Source organism: Alosa pseudoharengus, unplaced genomic scaffold (assembly GCF_046254945.1).
Source record: "Alosa pseudoharengus isolate Yale_2024_CS ecotype anadromous, Long Island Sound unplaced genomic scaffold, YU_APseudo_1.1 YU_APseudo_1.1_scf_8, whole genome shotgun sequence".
NCBI classification, from domain to species: Eukaryota; Metazoa; Chordata; class Actinopteri; order Clupeiformes; family Clupeidae; genus Alosa; species Alosa pseudoharengus.
In genome coordinates this window covers 41254867-41279195 of record NW_027468870.1, presented here as the reverse complement: position 1 = coordinate 41279195, position 24329 = coordinate 41254867, and the positions used below count along the sequence as shown (strand labels likewise).

General features: G+C 42.6%; 1 protein-coding gene across 2 annotated transcripts in view; it reads right to left on the bottom strand.

Moving 5' to 3' along the window:
• Positions 1 to 24329, bottom strand: part of LOC143111736 (solute carrier family 35 member F4-like) — a 75139-nt gene that overhangs the window by 35036 nt on the left and 15774 nt on the right. For both annotated transcript variants that reach the window (XM_076273992.1, XM_076273993.1), the window contains 2 exons: positions 17376 to 17676; positions 8569 to 8788 (listed from right to left, as the gene is read on the bottom strand). In XM_076273992.1, the coding sequence (XP_076130107.1) occupies positions 8569 to 8788; positions 17376 to 17676 (521 nt within the window). The remainder of the gene's footprint in view (positions 1 to 8568; positions 8789 to 17375; positions 17677 to 24329) is intronic.

The following is a 24329-nucleotide window of genomic DNA, read 5'->3' as shown; positions in this document are numbered from 1 at the left end:
ATTAGGCCTACTGTAGGCTATGTCCGATTTATTTTAGGCTATTCTTGCTCAGATGTTCAGCATACTGTAGGCCTATGTCCGATTTATTTTAGGACATACAGTATTCTTGCATCACCGATTGAATACATGAATGTCCACATACGGGCATTGCTATGAGACGTCTTCCTAGATCATCTGACAAAGATAACGAATTCCCTCGGCTGACAATCTATATCTTCATAGAGAATATCGTCCGGGTAGGCTATATATATTTTCTGGCGGTCTCTAAAACCCCTCGCCCTGCGAAGAGAGTCCCTCACGATTTGCGCTCCAATGTCGTATGGATCATCCAGGTACGCCGACATGTCTAGGGAGAAATTGTTAGTGGAGTGGTGGTACTTATAAAGCAGGGGTCGGCAAATAGTGGCCCGCGGGCCAATTTTGGCCCGCCATTGATTCTATCTGGCCCGCGAGATGACGTTAATTTGCTGTTGAATGAATTTTTTTTTAACCCCATGTTTTTAAAAAGAAAAAAAGGCCTACAGCAATCCCATCAATTTCAAAACATTTATTGAGGTATAGATGATAGTCCTACTAAAGTGACAAAACAGGTGGAACATCCTTGCAGTTATCCATGACGCACAGGTCGGAACGGTATTGGCACGCGAGTGCGCGTAATCTTGTGCAAAAAAAAAACAACAGTGTCCTGTCTCCCTCTTCCAGTGGGCAAGGTCAAAAATAGCCTATGTTTCGTTAAATTAATAGGCTTGGCATTAAGAAATGCAGGCAGGCTCAACACATACCTCTGCTTCCATTCTTCTTTGTAGGTCCTGCATTCTGAATCAATTTTTCTTTTCAAGGCTTTTGACAACGACATTTTGCATCGATAACTAGCATATAGCAATGTTCAGCTAATCATTTACACGTCATCCAAAAGAATAATATTTGTAGCCTACACATTAGTTACGGCAAGTTGCTAGGCAAGTCGCCTGTTTCATGAGAGACGACAGGAGATGCAGCAGGCGGCATAAAAACAGCGCACATAAGCAAATAAACGTTTTTAATGGAATTAAATTAAATGCATTTTAAAAGTTAGATGATGTTTATTTTAATATAATATAATAATTAATAATTTAAATAGTAGGCCTATAACCCCCCCCCCCCCCCCCATTACAAAAGCTATGGCCCGCGATGCCATTGTCTGAAAAAAAATTGGCCCGGGTCCAAACGTAATTGCCGACCCCTGTTATAAAGGGTGTGGTTAACGGAAACCTCGGGTTAACCCTTAGAACCCTAAGCTGTTTTTAGGGCATTTTCACTACCTTTATTCATAAGGATTTATTCTGGTCATTGTAAGTGCCACACACATATATTATATATTGTTTTTTTCAGGAGAGTTTAGGCTATTCAGATCTGCCATCATTTCATGTATTAATACTAGCATTGATTTTATTTTGATTTTTAAAGAATTAAAATATAAATAAAGTATTATAAAAATTCTTATATTTCGACATGTATCTCACCACTGCAAGCTCACAGCTCTACATGCATTTCATGTGTGTGTAGGGCAGACTGTCCTGAATCGGGCAATATAATTGCCATGTTGGAGGGATACTCTGGGGCTGAGCAATTTACAGAAATATTTGCTGTGTGATTTACAGAAATAAATGCCATTTTTTATTTAGTGATGAAAAATGACCTTTCTGCGCTCCATATCTGTGAACTGATCTGACCTGACTTGACCCGAGGTTGCGTGTTAGCCTGCGTGCCTGTGTGTATGCAGTCATAATAATTCTCAACTCTTTACTGCATTGCCATGAACAAAGTAAAGGCAAAAAAGGTGTTTATTTGTTGAACAAATTGGGATGCAATGTGAGCCTTGAATTGGATGCCATGCATGAATTTGCTAGGATCTCAAAACCGGAATATGAACATGCTTTGCCATAGAGAAACACATGATAGCATTGGATTATAAACATGCTTTGCCACAAGAACAGACACAAACGTGGGGTAAGTCCAGCTATATGAAGTTATTATTTTGCTGTCACTTCGTCTGTTTTATAACCCAGAAGGATGTACTTGGTATCAAATGATAGCTCTGAGTCTCCTCTTTCATCTGACATGCGTGGCATATCTATGCGATCACGGGTCCGCGAGTAATTCAAACGAGAGTAATGAGTGTGCAGCGTTGGTTTGTGTACATGACGTTATTATTTTGCAGTCACTTCGTCTGGTTTTATAAGCCAGAAGGATCGATAAACATGGTACCAATGGATAGCCCTGTGCCCCCTCTTTCATCTGATATGCTTGCCATATCGATGCGATCACGGGTTCGCGAGTAATTCAAACTAGAGTAATGTGTGTGCAGGTGAACGCAGAGAAGTATAGACTGTAAATATGATGCAATTTGATTTAATTTCATGATTTTTTTTAATTTTCATACTTGATCGTACAGACAAGTGTGTAGTCTCGTTGGAAAGCCCCACTTCTGCTCTGTCGTGCAATAAAGGTTTCATCTCGCTGCGATGAACCGTTCCGGAGCAATGTAACAGAGAAGAAAGGGTGTGTTTTTTGACGCACTTTGCGTCAATCGGGTTCTAAGGGTTAACCAAGAACATAACCTGCTCGGAGCAGGTTTGAGATGCAGCGTAAATTGCCATGGCAGCATACCTCGGTTAAAACCTATCCACCTTTTGTAGTACGGGTTAACCGGGAAGTTACGCCACACGTGATCAAGTTACTCTCGAAGTTACCCAGATAAGCCAGAAACCCCGCTTCGTAGTACAGGCCCCAAGTCAACTCCTCGCTGATCGAAGAAAACAAAAACAATACAGAATGTATCTTTACCACAATCTCCCGCCTGACGAAGAGCCACACCGAAGTAACCGAATCTATCCCTATTTGCCTAAACAGTAATGACTTCATGAACTTTTTCAATGACAAAATTGAAACAATTAGAGATAAGATTAATATCCAGTCAGTCTCACCAAATATTCATACTCCATTGCTGAACGGTAGCGAAAACATAATTGAATCACAGATGAGACGAACAACGTTGAATTCATTTACACCTATTGACATATTAGACCTCACTTCCACAATCTCTTCATCAAAATCTACAACTAGTCTACTAGATCCTATTCCTACTCATCTTCTGAAGACTGCTCTCCCTTTCTTGGATAATGCTTTGCTCCAGATTATAAATAACTCACTGCTATCAGGCCATGTACCACAGTCGTTTAAAATCTGTCATTAAGCCATCCCTCAAAAAGCCTACCCTTGACCCTAACAATCTGGCCAACTATAAGCCTATATCTAATCTCCCTTTTTTGTCAAAAATACTAGAAAAAACGAAACAAATTGGTACCTTCTTGCATATGAATAAAATCCAAGAATTATATCAGTCTGGTTTCAGAGCTCACCACAGTACTGAATCAGCCTTAGTTAAAGTTTTTAATGACCTGCTCATCGCTGCCGATAATGGACATATCAATATTGGTCCTCCTGGACCTCAGTGCTGCCTTTGACACCATAGACCACAACATACTACTCCACAGGCTTGAACATTCGATAGGCATTAAAGACTCAGCACTCGCTTGGTTTAGATCATACCTTTCTAACCGCAGACAATTTGTACAGGTTCACAATGAACCATCTACCCAGACTATGGTAAAATATGGGGTGCCTCAAGGCTCAGTACTAGGGCCCCTGTTATTTTCTCTCTATATGCTTCCTCTACGCTCAGAAATTAGGAAACATGGCATTACATTTCATTCTTATGCAGACGATACACAACTATACCTTTCCATAAAACCTGACGAATTAACTCCATTAGCCAAACTTGACACATGTATACGAGACATAAAGACATGGATGACAAACAATTTCCTGCTTTTGAACTCCGATAAAACAGAAGTCATGGTTTTAGGACCTAAAAAGATGAGGGATATCCTATCCTCATCACAGGCTACATTTACTGATCTCCGACTATCCTCATCCACATGTGTTAAAAATCTAGGAGTTACAATTGACCAAGACCTATCACTAAGTAATCACATAAAACAGATTACCAAAGCTTCATTTTATCATTTAAGGAACATTTCAAAGATAAGGAAGTCTTTATCCCTACCAGACATTGAGAAATTAATCCATGCTTTTGTCACGTCAAGGATTGATTATTGCAATGCTCTATTCGCTGGCTGCAATAACACCTGTCTAAAGAGCTTACAGCTTATACAAAATGCAGCTGCTCGCACACTCACTAGAACTAAAAAATATGAACATATTTCCCCTATCCTGGCATCTCTACACTGGCTGCCTGTTAGAAGTCGCATTGACTTCAAAATATTACTTCTAACATACAAAGCCATTAATGGCCAGGCACCAGAATATATTAAAGATCTCCTAGTCCCATACAACCCACCCAGACCGCTACGATCACAGAATACTGGCCTTCTTGTAATTCCAAGAATCTCAAAAACTACAGTAGGAGGCAGAGCTTTCAGCTATCGCGCACCCCTCCTCTGGAATAATCTTCCTACCTCAATTCGACTAGCAGACACCCTCCCTATTTTTAAGTCTAGACTTAAAACATACCTCTTTACTGCCTCCCATAGTTAGGTATGGTGCGTGGAAATTCACCCACCTCAGGTTTTTTTGGAATGGACCACCCTCGTGTCACTGGCACCCCAGTCACGCGTGCGATGGTGGTCACTGACCATACCTGCGCTGGGGCCTGTACTACGAAGCGGGGTTACTGGCTTATCTGGGTAACTTCGAGAGTAACTTGATCACGTGTGGCGTAACTTCCCGATTAACCCGTACTACGAAAGGTGGATAGGTTTTAACCGAGGTATGCTGCCATGGCAATTTACGCTGCATCTCAAACCTGCTCCGAGCAGGTTATGTTCTTGGTTAACCCGAGGTTTCCGTTAACCACACCCTTTATAAGTATCACCCCTCCACTAACAATTTCTCCCGAGACATGTCGGCGTACCTGGATGATCCATACGACATTGGAGCGCAAATCGTGAGGGACTCTCTTCGCAGGGCGAGGGGTTTTAGAGACCGCCAGAAAATATATATAGCCTACCCGGACGATATTCTCTATGAAGATATAGATTGTCAGCCGAGGGAATTCGTTATCTTTGTCAGATGATCTAGGAAGACGTCTCATAGCAATGCCCGTACGTGGACATTCATGTATTCCATTGGTGATGCTGAACATCTGAGCAAGAATAGCCTACTGTATGTCCGAAAATAAATCGGACATAGGCCTACAGTATGCTGAACATCTGAGCAAGAATAAATCGGACATATAGTAGGCCTAATAAATTAAAATCACCATTTTAACAAACTTATTGAATTGAATGTCATATTACTGTACCCTGCACATAAAGGCTACACATTATTTTCCACAGCACCAGAATCCGACCGAATGCCTCCCTCAACCCCCTCCATAATCGGCCTTCCACTATTATTTGCGATGGCCAACTCCTCTGCTACTGTAAAACACTCTGGTGCCTTACAGTAGTGTTCAAAGGATAGGCCTACATGTTTTCATAATTAAGAAATATTAATGCAAGCTATGACTATATAAACCACTATTCTGAATAATGTGTTTGTGTTTCATTTTCACCTGCTGCCATGTGCGTTTGGCAATGGTGTTGCATCTGAAATGTTCACAGGATTAGGCATACACTAAATCAGTCAATGGGGCTACTTAAACATTCAATTATCCTTATTACTGTAATCTATATGCCCACTTCTAAATTGTGTTGCATCTGTAGGCATTTCTATGAACTCAAAATAAATAAGCAATTTAATTATTTAAACTCATTAAATACATTCCGCAAGCTATTAATCCTCCGTATTTGAAGAACATGTGGACATAAAACTTTACTTTTAGGCATTTAGGCTACCCGATCTGCAATACGTTGCCAACAGCCTTGCCTTGCTTTGTTCACTGCCGACGTATTTGATTTTTGTCGTAGAGTGGGTTTTAATTCCTCATAACTTGTCATAATAATTGTGCATTCCTCATCCGTAAAATAAGGTGAACGCGTCATCACTGAAAGTGGTGATTTGCGCTGCAACCCGCCCCTTTTATGTGAACGCGCACAAACTCCAATGAGGTTAACCCCGGCTCAACAAATCAACTTCATAATCAGCGTCGCAGTACCGATTAACACCACTAAAGATAACCAGGTTTTGTCAACCCCGGTTTAACAAAGTAACCCTGGGTTACATCTGGGTAGGTTAAGCTCCCTTCGTAGTACAGGCCCCTGGTGTCGACTAACCCTCACCATGCCTTAGTTATGCTGCTATAGCATAGTGCTGTCATGGACTTTTCATGTGTCTCGCCGTACAACCCCCCCCCCTCCTCTCCCCCCTTCTCTCTCTCTCTCTCAACTCTCCCTCTCTTGCCTATTCCCACCATGGTATACTGTAACAATATATAGTACTACTGATTACTTATTGACATTAACCATTTTGATTTTCAGTAATACTAACCCACTCTACATCTCTCTTTCTTCCCCCTTACTGTACCTCACTTGTGAGGTATATCATCACCAGTCATCAACCATCCGTGTGTTGGCCCTCCTCTCACCCATCTCACCTGAAGTCCCATCCTCGACTGCCCTATTACTGCCCCCTATCTGGACTCCTGGCCCGTACAGCCTAGCGACCCACCACCAGCCTATGACAACTCTGCCCGGATTACTGGCCCGTCTGCCAACCCACCACATGCCCCTCGACAACTCCCTTCCCCTGGACAATTCCAACGCTGGACTATTGAACTTTCTGTCACTAAATCAGGAATAATGAATTACCATAACGGATACGTAATCATCCCACCTCTTGTAACTTTCAGCTCAAGTGCTTAACACCATGTCTTATTCTCTACACCCGACTATCATATGCATTTGTCATGTATACAGACCTTACTGTCATGTACTGACCCTAGGCAGATGGGTCAGGCCCTTGAGTCGTGGATCTGCTCGAGGTTTCTTCCTATATATATCTCCAATTCTAGGGAGTTTTTCCTCGCCCCTGTTACCCATGGGCCTCTCTCTTGCTTTTCTTTTCTTCCTTTCTTTCCTTCTTTCTCTGATTGCCTACATTCTGTAAAGCGCCATGATACATGTGTTATGTTTTGGCGCTCTATAAGCACAATAAATTGAATTGAATTGAGAGAGAGAGGGGTTTGTGCATCCTGGTCTGTTTTGCTAAATCAACCAATCAGTTTTCAGTGTAAGTGTGCTTATATCTCTTTTCTCCCAAACTTAATTAATCAGTTCAGTCAGTGTATCTAGGAACAGGAGCGTCATGGCAGCGTCAGTGCCCCTCAAAAAGGAAGATTTAAGACCCATTTCACATCAGACTACACAAAAGTGTACCCAATTGTCTCATAAGATTAAAACATAATGATAGTCTTGCACACTGCACTGTTTGTAACAGCGACTTTAGCATTGCTCACGGCGGGTTAAATGATTGCAAAAGACTTGTTGAGGTGAGTTTAACAAGTGTAATTTCATTTGCATATTACTCAGGCCTATACAAGATGGCTAGTTGCCAAGGCTACATGAGAAGAAAATCTACATATTTTACTATAACAATTTCTATCAATATGCCTTCCTTATTTGGTGTACTTAGACATTATTGAACAAACATCTGAATTTCAGTAGCTAAGTAGGTTAGGTTGGGATGTCTGCTATACATTGCTAACATTACTGTTAAAATGCACTTCCTGTATAGTGAGCATTGGCAAAACCGGTTATCATTTTTATGTTGAGGCGGTGGGGGTGTTGTCGGCAGCTGCTGAAAGTAACTAATAAAGTAACTTGTAATCTAACTTAGTTACTTTTAAAATCAAGTAATCAGTCAAGTAACTAAGTTACTTTTTAAAGGAGTAATCAGTAATCAGACTACTTTTTCAAGGTAACTGTGGCAACACTGATTGTCAGTATGTGAAAATAACATGTTTTCTTAATCTCTGATGGCATATTATAGTCATTTTATGAATTGTTACAATAAATGCGTTGAAAAAGTTGTGCTTTTGCACACCTCCTTAGGGAGGGGTGCGTCGGAGAAGGACCACAGGGTCACCAATATCAAAGGAAGTAGAAAGCTCCCGCACACTGTCTTCATTTGCAATTGTAGCTTTTAATTGCAATGTTTCGGTCAAATGACCATCATCAGGCAATAAGTGCGTTCCCAAATAAATGGAGTAGCATAACGTTCAAGTTAGACCTGCTGCAATTAAGATTGTGAGCATACCCAAAAAGTGTCATCTCTAACATGCTGTTTGGACATTGACATTGAAAATGCTCAGCGGACCGCATCCGGCCCACGGGCCTTATAGTTTGCCCACCTCTGTGTTACATTATCAGGTTTTATTACATATGATAATAAGCACCCCTATGACAAGACACCAACAGAAACATGGAATCTAGCTATTACAGATGCTACTGAATGCTGTCACAAGTGCTTAAAACGTTGGTGTGGTTTTCTTGGCAGGTGAGGTGCTCTGAACAAACTTTGATGAATATTCGTACTTGTTTCCTGAATAATCAAAAAGTTACTTACTCTTATACCCATGAAACGGTCCTTGAGAATGATCCAGGACAGCAGGAACACAAAAGCTTTGTGACAGCAGTATAAAGCTGATGCATCTGTAGCTGTTAGCTTGTGTAGGGCCAGCAGATGAAGATAGTTAGTTAGTGTCCAAAGGATGGAGAAAGGTGCTGTCCTTTTTACAAACAGTTTGAAAGTCATTCCCTCTTCTCCAAAAACACAGCTGCACTCCCTGTTTTAACAGTGAGATATTGATAAAAGTTTCTGGTAAGTGCTGCCACGTGATAAGTGACACAGACAGAGCCAAACACACAGCATAGAGTGAATCCAGTTATGTGATAATGTGTTCAAAGCTACTGTAACTGTAAAGAATTACAATTATGTGATTCTGAAAACCACTGAACCTCTTACCAAACCAATGAATTAATATGTGAGAATTATATTTCATAAAATCTACAGAAAAGAAGACAATTTGTTTGATTGAGGGCAAATTTTTCAACCAACTCCAAAACAAGGAAATCAGAGCAGTTGTTGCAACAGTTTTACAATCCAGAGACAACATAGAGTGCCGTAGCTCGTCTACTATTCACAATTAAAGGAATTATCCGGAGTAAAATGCACTTTAGATCGATTTACGGATGATTGGGGGTACATACTGTCAGGATCTGGCCCGGACTTCTGAGTTTGTGCCACCCTGGTGGCCATTTTGTGTGCTGTGTTTGTCTTGCCTGTTTCCCATGTGCTTTGTGTTTACCTGCCTGTCACCTGTCTTGTCTCCGCCCCATCTCCTTATTTGGTCATGCTTCCTGTCTCGTTAGTTTTCCCTCCTTTTCTGCCTCTTCACCTGTTCCCTGTTATTGTCTCGTTGGTTTCGTCCAGTCCTCTGTCTCTCTTGTTAATTGCTCTGTGTATTTCTACCCTCCTGTTTCTTTGTTCCCTGTCGGATCGTCTCTCTGTTTCGTCAAGTCCAAGTCCTGTATGTTACATGTTATGTATGCATGTAAGTAAGTCAGTCTGTAATAAAGTGTGTTTTCCGTCAGAAAAGAGTCTTGCGCTTGGGTCCTCCTTCACAACCCTGACAGTACGATCCGACCAAGAATGGACCCAGCAGACTCTGATTTCCCGATGGACGAGCTGAGTGAAGTGGATTACGCTCTCGGCAGGCTCAATTCTGAGCTTGTCAAGTCCACTGACTTGGAGCGCCGAAAAGCTATCGTTACCTTGATGCAGAGGACTATTTCCTCAAGGCCCGGGCTACTGAAGGTTCCAGGAATGGCTACCCTGGCCAACCAGCTCTCAGGTCTGGGTAAGAGCCTTCAGTCCCTCCTTGTTCCCTCCGGCAATCCAGTTTTTGAGGCTGCTAGTCTCGCGCCTGACCCTGCCCCTGCCCCTCCAGCTCATTGCCAGGGGCTTAGGGTGGGCGTGCTGCGCCTGCAGCCGGTCACCTCAGGTCCAGAGCCTCAGCCTGACGAGTTCCAGTTCCCCCCTGAACTCATTCAGGTCCCTCAGGCTAACTCCAGGAGGAGACGTGCCAAGCGTCGTCCAACCCGGTCCTCTGACACCATGCCTCCTGCGCCCAGCCCAGAGGCGCCCGCTCCTGCGCCCAGCCCAGAGGCGCCCGCTCCTGCGCCCAGCCCAGAGGCGCCCGCTCCTGCGCCCAGCCCAGAGGCGCCCGCTCCTGCGCCCAGCCCAGAGGCGCCCGCTCCTGCGCCCAGCCCAGAGGCGCCCGCTCCTGCGCCCAGCCCAGAGGCGCCCGCTCCTGCGCCCAGCCCAGAGGCGCCCGCTCCTGTGCCCGCAGCCGAGTCCGCTCCTGTGCCCGCAGCCGAGTCCGCTCCTGTGCCCGCAGCCGAGTCCGCTCCTGTGCCCGCAGCCGAGTCCGCTCCTGTGCCCGCAGCCGAGTCCGCTCCTGTGCCCGCAGCCGAGTCCGCTCCTGTGCCCGCAGCCCAGTCGCACGACGCCACGCCTGCAGCCCCGTCGCCCGACGCCACGCCTGCAGCCCCGTCGCCCGACGCCACGCCTGCAGCCCCGTCGCCCGACGCCACGCCTGCAGCCCAGTCGCCCGACGCCACGCCTGCAGCCCAGTCGCCCGACGCCACGCCTGCAGCCCAGTCGCCCGACGCCACGCCTGCAGCCCAGTCGCCCGACGCCACGCCTGCAGCCACGTCTCCCGACGCCACGCCTACAGCCCAGTCGCCTGCAGCCGCGTCTCCCGACATCACGCCTGCAGCCGCGTCTCCCGACGCCATGCCGGCAACCCAGCCTCTGCCTGTCTGTCTAGCCCCGCTTCTGCCCGAGCCGGATCCGCCTCCCTCTGACTTTCCGGCCCCGCTTCTGCCCGAGCCGGATCCGCCTCCCTCTGACTTTCCGGCCCCGCCTCTGCCCGAGTCGGTTCAGCCCACCTCTGACTTTCCGGCCCCGCCTCTGCCCGAGCCCTTCGTTCCTGTCTATCCTGAGTGGTCTGTCCCTGTCCCAGTCACTCTGCCTGTCTTTGTGCCAGTCACCATCCCCGTCACCGTGCCAGTTACCGTTCCCGTCACCGTTCCCGTCACCATCCCCGTCTCTGTCTCTGTCTGTGTCTCTGTCCCAGTCACCATCCTAGTCACCATTCCAGTTACCGTTCCAGTCACCATTCCAGTTACCGTCCCAGTCACCATCCCAGTCACCATCCCAGTCACTGTCTTTGTTCCTGTCCCTTCCCCTGCCCCTGTGTCTGTTGTGTCTGAGTCTGTCGTCCCGTCTGAGTCTGTCGTCCCGTCTGAGTCTGTCGTCCCGTCTGAGTCTGCCCCGTCTGAGTCTGCCCCGTCTGAGTCTGCCCGTGTTTACGGTCTATCGGACCGGTCCCTCCGTCCAGGCCCCCTCCACCCACCCTGGTTCGACTTTTCTGGGGACGCCGGGAGGCGTCCGTTGAGGGGGGGGTACTGTCAGGATCTGGCCCGGACTTCTGAGTTTGTGCCACCCTGGTGGCCATTTTGTGTGCTGTGTTTGTCTTGCCTGTTTCCCATGTGCTTTGTGTTTACCTGCCTGTCACCTGTCTTGTCTCCGCCCCATCTCCTTATTTGGTCATGCTTCCTGTCTCGTTAGTTTTCCCTCCTTTTCTGCCTCTTCACCTGTTCCCTGTTATTGTCTCGTTGGTTTCGTCCAGTCCTCTGTCTCTCTTGTTAATTGCTCTGTGTATTTCTACCCTCCTGTTTCTTTGTTCCCTGTCGGATCGTCTCTCTGTTTCGTCAAGTCCAAGTCCTGTATGTTACATGTTATGTATGCATGTAAGTAAGTCAGTCTGTAATAAAGTGTGTTTTCCGTCAGAAAAGAGTCTTGCGCTTGGGTCCTCCTTCACAACCCTGACACATACGTTGAGTTGACATCAAAATCATGTCATTCGGATGTGTTTTGAGAAAGTTTGATGGTACCGTTTTCAGTCACAACTCGTAGCCTGGAAGTCAGCGGGGCATTTCAATTGCGCCGCTACAAAACGCTATTTTTATACCTCTTCTACAGTTCCAAACAACATAACTCTTACGTGGTAGTGAGTAGAGTGTCCCTAAAGCCAAACCGAAGTATCCCAAGGTCTTTATGTGGTCGAATAGATAGTCCAGAATGAATTTCATCAAGCCAGTACCTTTCCGGAAATTTTGCCATATTTGCCGCCACCTTCAGGGGAAAGTCCGTAGGAGTCTTATTGATGAGTGTGTTGTAACACGCTCTGGAAATTCAAAATTTCGTCGCCGTTTTTAAAAAAAAAAAAAAAACATAGTCCAGTATTTCTTTCGAAATTGAAATGAAGTTGTATGGACTGGACTATGTTTTTTTTTTTTTTTAAACGGCGACGAAATTGTGAATTTCCAGAGCGTGTTACAACACACTCAGCAATAAGACTCCTACAGCAAAGATGGCAACATTTCCGGAAAGGTACTGGCTTGATGAAATTCATTCTGGACTCACTATTCGACCACATAAAGACCTCGGGATACTTCGGTTTGGCTTTAGGGACCCTCTACTCACTACCACGTAAGTGTTATGTTGTTTGGAACTGTAGAAGAGGTATAAAAATAGCGTTTTGTAGCTGCGCAATTGAAATGCCCCGCTGACTTCCAGGCTACGAGTTGTGACTGAAAACGGTACCATCAAACTTTCTCAAAACACATCCGAATGACATGATTTTGATGTCAACTCAACGTATGTACCCCCAATCATCCGTAAATCGATCTAAAGTGCATTTTACTCCGGATAATTCCTTTAAGAGTGTTGATATAATAATAGTAATACTAGTAGCATTAATAATGATAACATGTATTTATATAGCACTTTTCTAGCACAGCACCCAAAGTGCTTTACAGAAAATCAAGCAAAACAAACAGTAGTACTAATAAAAAATAATAATCAATGAAAGGGTAAACTTCCAAAGACCAAGTTTAACTCTATATAACAAATGCAGTATAGAAAAGGAAAACATCCAGTCCCCCTGTTACACCGCATTATGTAACAAAATGATGACAAAATGTACAACATTTTCACATCATTATTTAATAACTCCTGCATTTTGTATTAAACTTCCTGAACACAATATGTACCTAATACATTTTCCTGAATTTTGTAGTAGGCCTAACCACTGCAATATGTAATAATTTATTACAAAATGTAGGAAAATGTATTACATACAGTGCAGTGTTTCCCCTACTATCTATTCAGCAGTGGCGCTGCTGCAACAAAAGTCGCCTAATTAAAAAAAACATGCAAGTGGACTTCGGGAACAGCTACTGTTCGTTCCTCTCCAGGTTTGATGTCAACAGATAATAAGCTAACGTTGAAGGCAAAGTCAGGGATTTCACAGGAAATCACATTTGTTTGTGATTATGTTTAAGTTTATTAGCAGATGCAATTTTGTGCAAAAACAAACGTAGCCTACATTATATTTTAACCAAGGAACCAAATTAAACCCGCCAGCAAAGTAGCTCGCCCCTACCTTCAGTAGCCTATTCCCAGATAAATTCCACGCAGGGTTTCATTTTTGTTTGTTCTATTTATACAGTCAATGCTTTCAAGCCCTATGTTGCTAACATAGCCTACCCAGGCTGTGAAATTAAGGTCTAGCTTACTGGTAGGTTTAATTGAATTTGAGTAATAGGATACACAACCATTTACATCTGGAGACCATTTAAATTGTGCTGTCGTGAGAACTCTGGATTTCCAGGGTAGAGCAAAAAAACAACACAATTTTAAAAAATGTAATCCAATTTTCCAATTTTCATTTTCAATAGAGAATTGAACTGGTAAGCGTAAAACAGACTGCAATCTTTGCTCACTCACTTTACAACCCAAAAAGGTAAGGAACATAAATTTGAGAAAATAACATTATATTTGTAGATCTGGTGAAGACATTTTTTTGTTAACCATTCTTTTTTTGTGTGTTATCAGAACACTGGTCATTTACAAAATGAACGTGCAGCATAAAACGGGCGTAGGACAGCTTTTTAAATTTGGGGTGCATTTCCCGCACAACTACCGAGGTTAGCTTTTCACTAAAATGGTACAATGAATCGTTAAACCAACCAACATCAAAATTACAACTGTTTTCCAAAACTGTCGTACTAACATACTTTGTAAGTCTGAACCATGATAGTTTCCAAACTTCAGTAGTCTGGACTAAGGTGGTTAATGGCACATGGACTGGTACACCTGCCAGAGACTTAATGGATGAAACTAAGGTAGGCTAGTCCATCATTAAGAGGCCAGACTATTTGAACCAATGTATTAACTTGATCCATGAATAAAAAAAAAACCAGATGATTCACGGATGAAACTCAGGTAGTCCATCATTATAGTCTCTGTTAATTGCAGGTTTGCCAGTCCACGTGCTACTATACGTCATGTGGAGAGAATTACTTTTGCTTTGGAAAGCACACCTGTCAACGTCTTTGCTGCCATTTTTCTGGTTGTCAAAACAAATTGGTTCAGCTGGACTTGCAACGTCACTCTGGCTATATCAAAGTCAAAAATGTTCTCTTTTGGACGTATCTTGCACCACCATGTCGTAAATTCTAGAGGCGAGGCCTCTAAAATGAGAATATATTGGGGCGTGAAATTTAAATTACACTTGTTTTCAGCAACCATATTTACCAAAACCCGTAAATTATTATGCTAGAATTGGAGTGTTACAAACGTTTCATTACACTTGTTTTCAGCAACCATATTTACCAAAACCCGTAAATTATTATGCTAGAATTGGAGTGTTACAAACGTTTCACATGTGAGCCCTGTGGTAAGACAATTCCTGCACTCAGATCGGTGTTGGTTTCTATTAGCCTCTTTTGCTATTTTCAATATCATAATCATGAACATTTTCGGCAGCTGTGCTGAAAGGAACCTGGCTAAACAATGGCCTGTTATTTCAGATCTAGAGATAGACTATTTGGAAACGCAGGGGTCAGTTAAATAGTGTTTAAGTTAGCTAATTTAACTGTGATTTGCTATAAATTTGCACATACTGTATGAATATGAATGGCAATTGTCTTGATCTGCACTCATCTGTGTCTAGCCAGAAAAATCTTAGTAGGGTTCTAGTGCAGCATGTGATTATGGTCATTCGTTTTCATATCAGGGTTTTCAGGATTTTTCATTATGCATTTCAGTCATTCTCCATTTTTACTTGTTATGGTTATGGTATTTAGCAAACGCTTTTGTCCAAAGCGACATACATATAATAATAATACAAAGTTACATTTAACAGTAAACAATTTAAAAAGTCGGTAAGCCTACATTAAAGCTGCAGTTAGCAAGTCTGACAGATTGGGGACTTAGCCAAAATTTTGAATGTTTGGGCATAAAAAAAAAAAAGGTTTGGTTCCTGTTGGTTGACTGTTGAGGCCATGGGTCGGTAGGGAATTTTTTTTTTTTTTTTTTTTTTTTTTCCAGTGGCAGTAAGGGATAGGTTGAAAATCAATCCCTCCAGGATTTCGCGAGGTTTTTTGAGACTGTTGCGACCTAATATGCCTGGATGGAAGTTGCGGTGATTTTAGCTGTTTCTTGTGGAGAAATTGAAAATTGCAAAAATAGTTTAAATTTAAGGCAATTAAGGTTAGTAAGACCAAAATCACACTGATAATCTTGATGCTTATTAAAAAGGATAATCCAAGGTAAACAGTAAGGATTACAGAAAATCAAAGTAGAAAATCAAACCAAGAGATGGCATCATGTCATATGTTTCAATACATTCATATATTTTGTAATTCATATTAAGTTCATATCTTTTTAATAAATCATAGACTGTGGCCTGCATAATTACTAATATGCAAGTAAGTATCTAGTAATTTCATATTGATTTAAACTATTTGACTACACTTCTGTTTAATGTCATTACATTGGTGGTGTACGTCTAATTCACTGCCTGCCCCTTTAAGGACGTGAGAGTAGCCTAATTACATTTCTGAGTGGATTGGAAGGCTTGCATCTCACTGTTCGGCTATGAGTGTAAATCACTTTTTGCATAGTGCATTACCATATGTGGATGCAATTGGGAATGTCTTCTATGTCATTAGTTAAAATAAATGTTAAAAAAAACAACTCGAATGAAATCATTCTTGGATCATAGAAGAGGTAAATGTCTTGCAATTTTATTAATTTCTATGATTTTGGTAGCACTACTCAAACTAAGCCCACAAGCTAGCAAACATAAGCTTGACATAAACATGACATAAGCTAAAAGGACATATCCAGGTAAACGTTTGCCAATGGGTTGCATAGCCTACTCAAATGTCAGTAAACCAAGTAGGCCTTAATTAACTTACTTTCATAGCCTAGGTAGGTTAGCAACACCAGGTTGAGAGATGCAAGTAAGCAGATCGTTAACGTTAGCCTTCTATTTATAGTCATCAAAACTGCAGAGGAACGAACACTTAGGGCAGTCTTTGGTGTCATATGCAGAAGGTGCAAAAGTAAGTGTGCCACCTGGCTTAATATTCTGCGCGAGGGACTGTTGCGGTAGGTGACATTTCACAGTGAAACTACGATGATTGGTCAAATTTGCGAAAAAGTTGCGGTGTTTGGACAAAATTGCGAGTGCCTTGGTAAGTGACGAAAACAATCGTCTTCGTGAACAGCTGTGCATAGGCTACTTTGTAACAGAGAGAATACGCTTATCCCTATACACAACGCAAGGGGTAATTAATGTAATTATAGTTCGCCTTTTATTTGTGGATTTATTTAATGTAGCCTAGACTATTTAGTGTTATTTCTTCCCCAAGCTCATAAAATAAATTTGGGTCGCACATAAATTGACAGGGTCGGTCGGAAACCGGAACCCAAGAAATTTTTTTTTTATGCCTTACAACTCTCATGCCCCTCCCACACTAACACCGAGCACCCTCTCATTGAGTTCATGCTCGTCAGTGCGCACCAGACTGCACCAGACTGTGATTGAGAGTCAGATCTCACACAGCCCTGCTCTGATTGGACCAGAACAACCGGGAGCTGTGAATTTTTGCAAAACAAATAACAGGCTCTAGGTGGAGGTAGAAGTGCGTTTTTTTTCTAAAACCGGCTGATTTATGTTGTTCTGTCGGAGCATAGTGTTGGTTTCAGCGAATATGATCAAAAAAATCTTGCCAACTGCAGCTTTAAGGAGAATAGCAATAATAAACAACAATGCCAATTCAATCAATAGCCAAATGAAAATAAATATATACTATAATATGCAAACCATAACACATAAGAAAAGCTCAATAAACTAAGTGCATGTTGAACAGATATTACAGTGTGTTTTCAGATTTCATTTGCATGATAGATTTAGAAAACAGTAATAGTTCACGCAACATCTGTTTACTCACCTGAATTTCTGAATCAGACTCTGTTTCTCATGTGTGGTAGACATATATCCAAAGTAATATAATGGAAAGAAGAAGATGTTCCAGTTACTGCTGAACCAGGAGATGAAGAAAGGACATGGGAAAGACTCGTAGGTGAGCTGGACCAACTGTGTGGTTCCCACCAAGGATGAGGACACACAGAGAACCACCAGCAAACCTCCCAGCACTTTGAACACTGTTTTTGTGAAGGTTTTATAGGATGTGTCCTCACCACTTGACTCACTGGCAGATATCTCTCTATTGGACTCGGAACCCTCCTGACCTGCAGGGGTGATAGTTAAGATGATGAGAGTAATGTGAGAAGTGTATTTTAACCCTGTTGCTCAACTGCTTTAAACTCAGATTTAAATTTCAGTTAGGGATTAATAAACCTACTGCTGAGATTGTTTACATTTCTGAAATGGCTTCATATATCAGATCGAGTAGAAAATCGAGTCCCCCAAAGGAAAATTAGAGACCGTCTCAGCCCAATGGAGTTTTATTATGATGAATTTTCAAAGAGGTACCGTTTCAACAAGAAATCTGTCATAAGATTAAATGAAAAAATAATGTACGCAATTAAACATGGCAGTGACCGGAATGCAGCTATGCCTTTGCTCCAACTGCTGGCCTGCGGTTTTATGCTACCGGTTGCTTCTAGATGGTGGATGGAGACCTTTTTGGAGTGCATAAATCAACCGTGAGTAGGATTGTTGGAAGGGTATCAGGAGCCATTGCAGCTTGTCAGATTTGCTCCAACAGGAGAAACATCAGCTGAGTAGAATGCTGGGAGCACTTGACTGCACTCATATCCCCATTCAAAACCCTGGTGGAGAAAATGGTGAGCTTTTTTGCAACAGAAAGGGATACTTCTCTATTAATGTTCAGATTGTGTGTGGTGAGAAGGCCCTTATTGCCAACATTGTAGCACGGTGGCCAGGATCAACTCACGACAGCAGGATTTTTGATAACAGTCAGCTCTGTGCTCTAATGGAAAGAAATGCATTTCAAGGCCACCTTGTAGGTGACAATGGATATCCCTGTCACACCTACTTGATGACGCCTCTTTTTGACCCTCAATTACCAGCGGAGAGACGATACAATGGCAGCCACGTTGCAGCAAGAGGTCTTGTGGAGAGAGTGTTTGGATTTTGGAAACAAAGGTTTCCCTGCTTACAGGATGGGCTTTGAACAAAGCTAGAGACAACATTTAAAGTCATTGTGGCACAGTAGCAGTGCTGTACAATTTCGGAAAGAGACTTGGAGATGAAGAGGACCGAGAACGTGGCCAAGAAGAGCATGCCACGGCTAATGGAAAGGCTTGACTTTGATACAGTAGATCAGGGGTTCCCAAAGTGGGGGTCGCGGGACGGCGAGGGGTGGGTCGCGAAATTATTTCCATAAATCAAATAAATTTGGAAAAAATAAAATTCTGAAAAATTATGACTGGATAAGATCACCATTCACTGTAACCACCGCAAGTCATCTGTCGGCCGGCATGGAGGACGCACTGGTTGAGCTGTCATGTGACGCACTTTAAAGACAGATTTTAATTCCAAGACGCTTGCTGAGTTCTGGATTTCAGTCGAGAGGAAATATCCACAGCTATCCAAGGCCGCGATGGACGTACTGACGCCGTTCTTTGCACTGAAATATATTAAAAACAAATACAGATCGCGTCTAAATGTGGAGGATGATCTCCGTGTGGCCGTCTCCACAATTAAACCAAGAATGGACTTGCTGTGTTCCGCGCATAGCGCGCATTCATCTCATTAGATGAGATTAACGCTGAAACGTAGTTGCCAAAATGTAAATTTGCGCAGTAACAATGTACATATGTTTACAACAGTTTGTGGATATTACCCTGACTGAGATATTCTTCTGTTAAAGCAACACCAAAGAATTTTTTGTACATTAAAATATTGTTTCCAAAATCATCAACTCGTAACAGGGTGAACGGCACTTCTGCATTCTCTTCGCGACCCGGCTATAACCGCAAGTTTGCCAAATCGGGTAGCGGATCTATAGTTCGATGGAATGAGACATAAGAAACTACAAATTTCACTTGCTTCTGATGTCGCAATACATTATACTTTAATAAAATCATGCAACGTACTCTACCTTGTCTGTAGACATCGTTATTTCCAAAGCCAGTGCTGGATAAACAAGCGTGCGTGCGACAGGAAAAGTGCTTTGGTGTTGCTTTAAAATGGAAATTAAAGTAATGTTTCAAAGTTACGTTTGCATATGACAGCAATAATGTGCTCTCATGGATATTATTTTTTGACTAAGGTATTCTGCTTTTATCATTATAGTAAAGTTCTATATGTAAAATCATAACAGGCTGCTCTGTTCTTTTGTGTTGTCGTTAAGCCCGTGTTTGGATAAGCCTAGTGCGTATGGCCGGTGCGCACATTTTATTTAATTTTTTGAGTCACATCCAGGGATAGTGGGGGTCGCCAGTCTCTGGCACGGTTATTTTGGGCGTCGCGGGTTGAAAAGTTTGGGAACCCCTGCAGTAGATAACCATTTTACGGCATAGTTAAAGGAATTATCCGGAGTAAAATGCACTTTAGATCGATTTCCGGATGATTGGGGGTACATACGTTGAGTTGACATCAAAATTATGTCATTCGGATGTGTTTTGAGAAAGTTTGATTGTACCGTTTTCAGTCACAACTCGTAGCCTGGAAGTGAGCGGGGCATTTCAATTGCGCCGCTACAAAATGCTATTTCTATACCTCTTCTACAGTTCCAAACAACATAACACTTACGTGGTAGTGAGTAGAGGGTCCCTAAAGCCAAACCGAAGTATCCCGAGGTCTTTATGTGGTCGAATAGAGAGTCCAGAATGAATTTCATCAAGCCAAGAAGGTTCTGGCTTGGGTTGTCTTGCTTTAGCTACCACACAGTGCTCACATTCAGAACACCACTTTTGCACCTCATGCCATATCTGGGGCCAGTAGCACCTCTGGCATATCAAATCTGTGGTCCTGTCCACCCCCAGATGGCAATGGTTGTTGTATAGACCCTTTCAACAAGGTAAACAAAAACAATGCTTGAACATTCTATTTGGGCCCCAATCTACTTCCTCTGCATTAAGATAACATATGGAATGTTAAAAAGGAAGTCTTGTGGGGCCAACTATGATGCTGATAATGGAACTCTATAGACCCTTTCAACAATAAAAACAAAAACAATGCTTGAATGTTCTATTTGGGCCCCAATCTACTTCCTTTAAAATCTCATTCAGGTCGGGACTAACTAAGCTGCCTTGACACGAGCGCTTCCCTATGAATAACACAGTGCGTCCATTGCGCATCAGGTGCTACCTGGGCCTAGGCTACAGATAAAAAATAAATTAAAAAAAACTCACGTCAGTTCGCGCCCCACCTGGCATGTCTCCGCGACCTACAGTTTGAGAAACGCCGTTTTACCCTCCATGTCTCCACTCTCGAATATTTTGTTAATGCGGAGAAAATAAGTTTTTAATGTGGGGTACGCGTACCCCAGTTTGACAACCGTGGGTCTATACTATGAGAATGCAGCTGCCATTGAAACGTTCTTTCTCAACAGTGAGTTGGTAAATTATGTCTTGACTCTTTATAAACAAACCTCAAATCAAAAGTGAAATGTGGAGTCAGTTCTTTATAGGCTATGTGATGTGATGACAAGGCCGTTCTCTATTCACTCTACGCACGCAGCACAGCCTACCAGGAGAAACAACAATTCATATCAATTAATATTAATTAATTAATTATCAAATAATATTAGGCCTATAGATCAGTCCTACAGTACAATTGCAAGCGACCATATGCCACAGCGGGCACAGGTTATTAACGTCCTCATTCTCCTACCTTAAAACTTTATGCTATCCTCGAACTTATCTGCTGCCCAAACATTTTAAGCCAAGAACCGTTCTCTGCCTCCTTTTTTGTATTTTCTATCCTCCGTTAATGTTCTTTTTTTAGCTACCAGATTTGTTAACAGACATTTCCCCCTAGTTTAGCCTACCGAGAACATCTCTTGATCTCACTTGATACTTGCAGATGGGCTAACGTAGCCTAGGCTACTAGCCTATTCCCCACTGGGGATGGGGAACTTTTGATACATTTTTAAAAATAAATCGTTATCAGCCATCTGTAACAAGCAACGTGCTGCTTGCGAGAGCTGGCCTTGCACGCATCTTCTCTGATCTGAATAGGCCTAATCATAAGCTATGATAGACACTGCAATCAATGACAATCATGTTTTCAATTTAATAAAATTGATTACGAAATCATACTGCAAAATAAGGCTATATCACCCGGGGAAAGAATGCAGGCAGAAAAGCGACGGGACTAACGTCCGGAAGAAGTTGAACAAATTGTTCAAAACCCCAATGTAGGCTATGATATGACAAAACGATTTGTATTTGTAAGAGCTATTGCATACTGAAATATAGATATGGGCCTATTAACATTGTTTGTCTCCCCCCTCCATGCTAGGTCGATCGCACAAATAAAAAAAAATAGTGAAAAAACCTATAGAAATAAATAGGATACTGGTCTCTTTGAATGGAGACCGCTGTCTGTTTTATATACATGATTATAGCATTATTCATATTATTATCACGCCCACTAAACTTCTTCCAGACAGGCTACATTGACAACATTAAAAGCCTACAGTGATTTTCTCCGTGGGTGCAGCACACAGTAGCCTAGGCTAGATCATTTTGGTGAGGTTTCAGAACGGAGCAGCGTAGGTCGGACTCGCAAGTGGTCCCAATATGGCCGCCGCGCCGATTTCACGGAGGCTTCAGGTTTGTGACGTAGTTGCGCTATCCAGTGTTCTTTATAGATCAGTGACTTCCTCTGCATTAAGATAACATATGGAATGTTAAAAAGGAAGTCTTGTGGGGCCAACTATGATGCTGATAATGGAACTCTCTTCGCAACACCTTGGGCAGTAAAAGCTGCAGCACTGGATCCCTGGAAGGAGGAGCCTGGATCGCTCGGTACAAGCAGAGAATGTCTAATAAGGAGAGAACCTTCACTCTCGGAACTCTTCCGGTGTGGTACTGCATCTAGGGGCGCTCACGGGCGAGTCCAGAATGAATGGAGGTCTATGGAGCTTTACCCCTCAAAATCCACTTTTCTCGGGATATAATTTTTTTTCAAGTAATTTGAATATTGTATTCGAAAGGGGAGGCAAAGTCAATACACTTGGTTGAGTATTATATTTTTTAAAGTCACTTAATTGTTCTAAAAAGCCTTTCAAACGTGCCAATGACGTCATTCATTAGCATGATCATAGCATAGCATAGCATCAATGCTAGCGTGTTATGGGCAACAACGACCCAACCTGTAAGAAAACGAAAGGACATGACTCCCGGATTATTTCACTTTTGATTGAAAATCCATATCCATTTTGCGAAAAATAAAATAAAATCTGAGGGTTTCAGTTGTTAAATAGGTGAAAACAACAAATGTAGCCATGTAGCTCCATAGGACCCCATGTATTTTGGACTCGCCCGCGATCGCCATCTAGGTGAACTGCAGCCAAATTCGGTTTGTATGGGATTAATAGAGAGTGGGGAGGCTCTCCGTAGACGGGCTCTGGTACAAGGCAAAGATTCTAGAACAGAGCAAGATAGATCAGTTACGTCATAGGCATGAAGTACGCTCTGAGCCCGACAGGGCGCCATTTTGGTAAGCTCAGCGCAACATTTTATATACAGTTCCAATTCTATGAGCCCACCTGGGGGTCGTTTCTAGAAAGCATCGTTTGCTAACTTGCGTCGCAACCTTGGTAGTACGCTCCATCGTTCTTGGATTTGGTGTTTCTATAAAAGGTAGTTCGAACTCTCAATCGCAAAAAAGGACGCAAAGTTTGGTCGTTTGAACTACTGCCCCTAGGCAGTCGCACTTGTGTCGTTCCTTGGTAGTTCCTGTTGGTGTCCGGAGCGCCTAACCAAAAATCACAACCGCCTAACCAAAATTTGCGAAGTGGATGTTTATCTCGTGACTCAATGATTGATCTATCCTGTAGCTTAATTTTGATTAAGACACTGACTCCCCTACTTGGCTCATTCTTGCTATTTATGTTAATTCGAGTATTGCCTTGCTTTTAGTATTATAATCTTCACAGACTCTTACAACAGCAGTGATAAATGGTGTAGTGGCTAGAGCAGAAGACTTGTTATCCCAATGTTGTAGGTTCAATTTTCTTATGATGTGAGATTGTCCTTGCTTCTCGCTACCTGCAGGTGAACTAGTGTGACACGTAGATTCAATTGTTTTTGACTGATGTATTGCCTACCTATGGTCTATGGTCGAGAGAGTAACTATATACATAAATATGTATGGTCAAAACCGTTTGTTGTGTCTCGTAGGCCTACTCTTACTCAGAGATGAAAAGAAGAGATAGGATGCGAACTCCGGCCGAGCGCGCAGTGCACCAACGCGCTGCCGTTAAGCCACGAGACAGTTGATAACCTATGGGATATATATTTTTTCCAACTCATAGATATTTAACACAAATAATGACTCATATTGGTCTGCTTAAGTTAACTGTTTTATATGCTTGCAATAGGTTTAGGTTTTGGCTGATGGCAATGACAATACCAGCATTAATCACTCGGTTTAGATTAGAAACATGTCGACATAGGCCGTGACAGAACATTTCTAGGGGGTGGGGTATTACACGTTGCCACTGTTTCCACCAATGATATGTATCGCTGCATCATCAACAACGTTGTTGGAACTATGGTGTTCGAACGTCGGAGGTAGCGAATTGCGACACAGGTACGATGCTTTCTGGAAACAGGTGTAACAGTGTCGTTGTTTGGTCGCAAGTTGCGTCGTACCATGGTGGTTGAGCAACTTCGTTGCTAACTTTTCTAGAAACGACCCCCTGAACAGCTGTTTTTAACGTTGCCAGCTGTTTTTTTTTTTT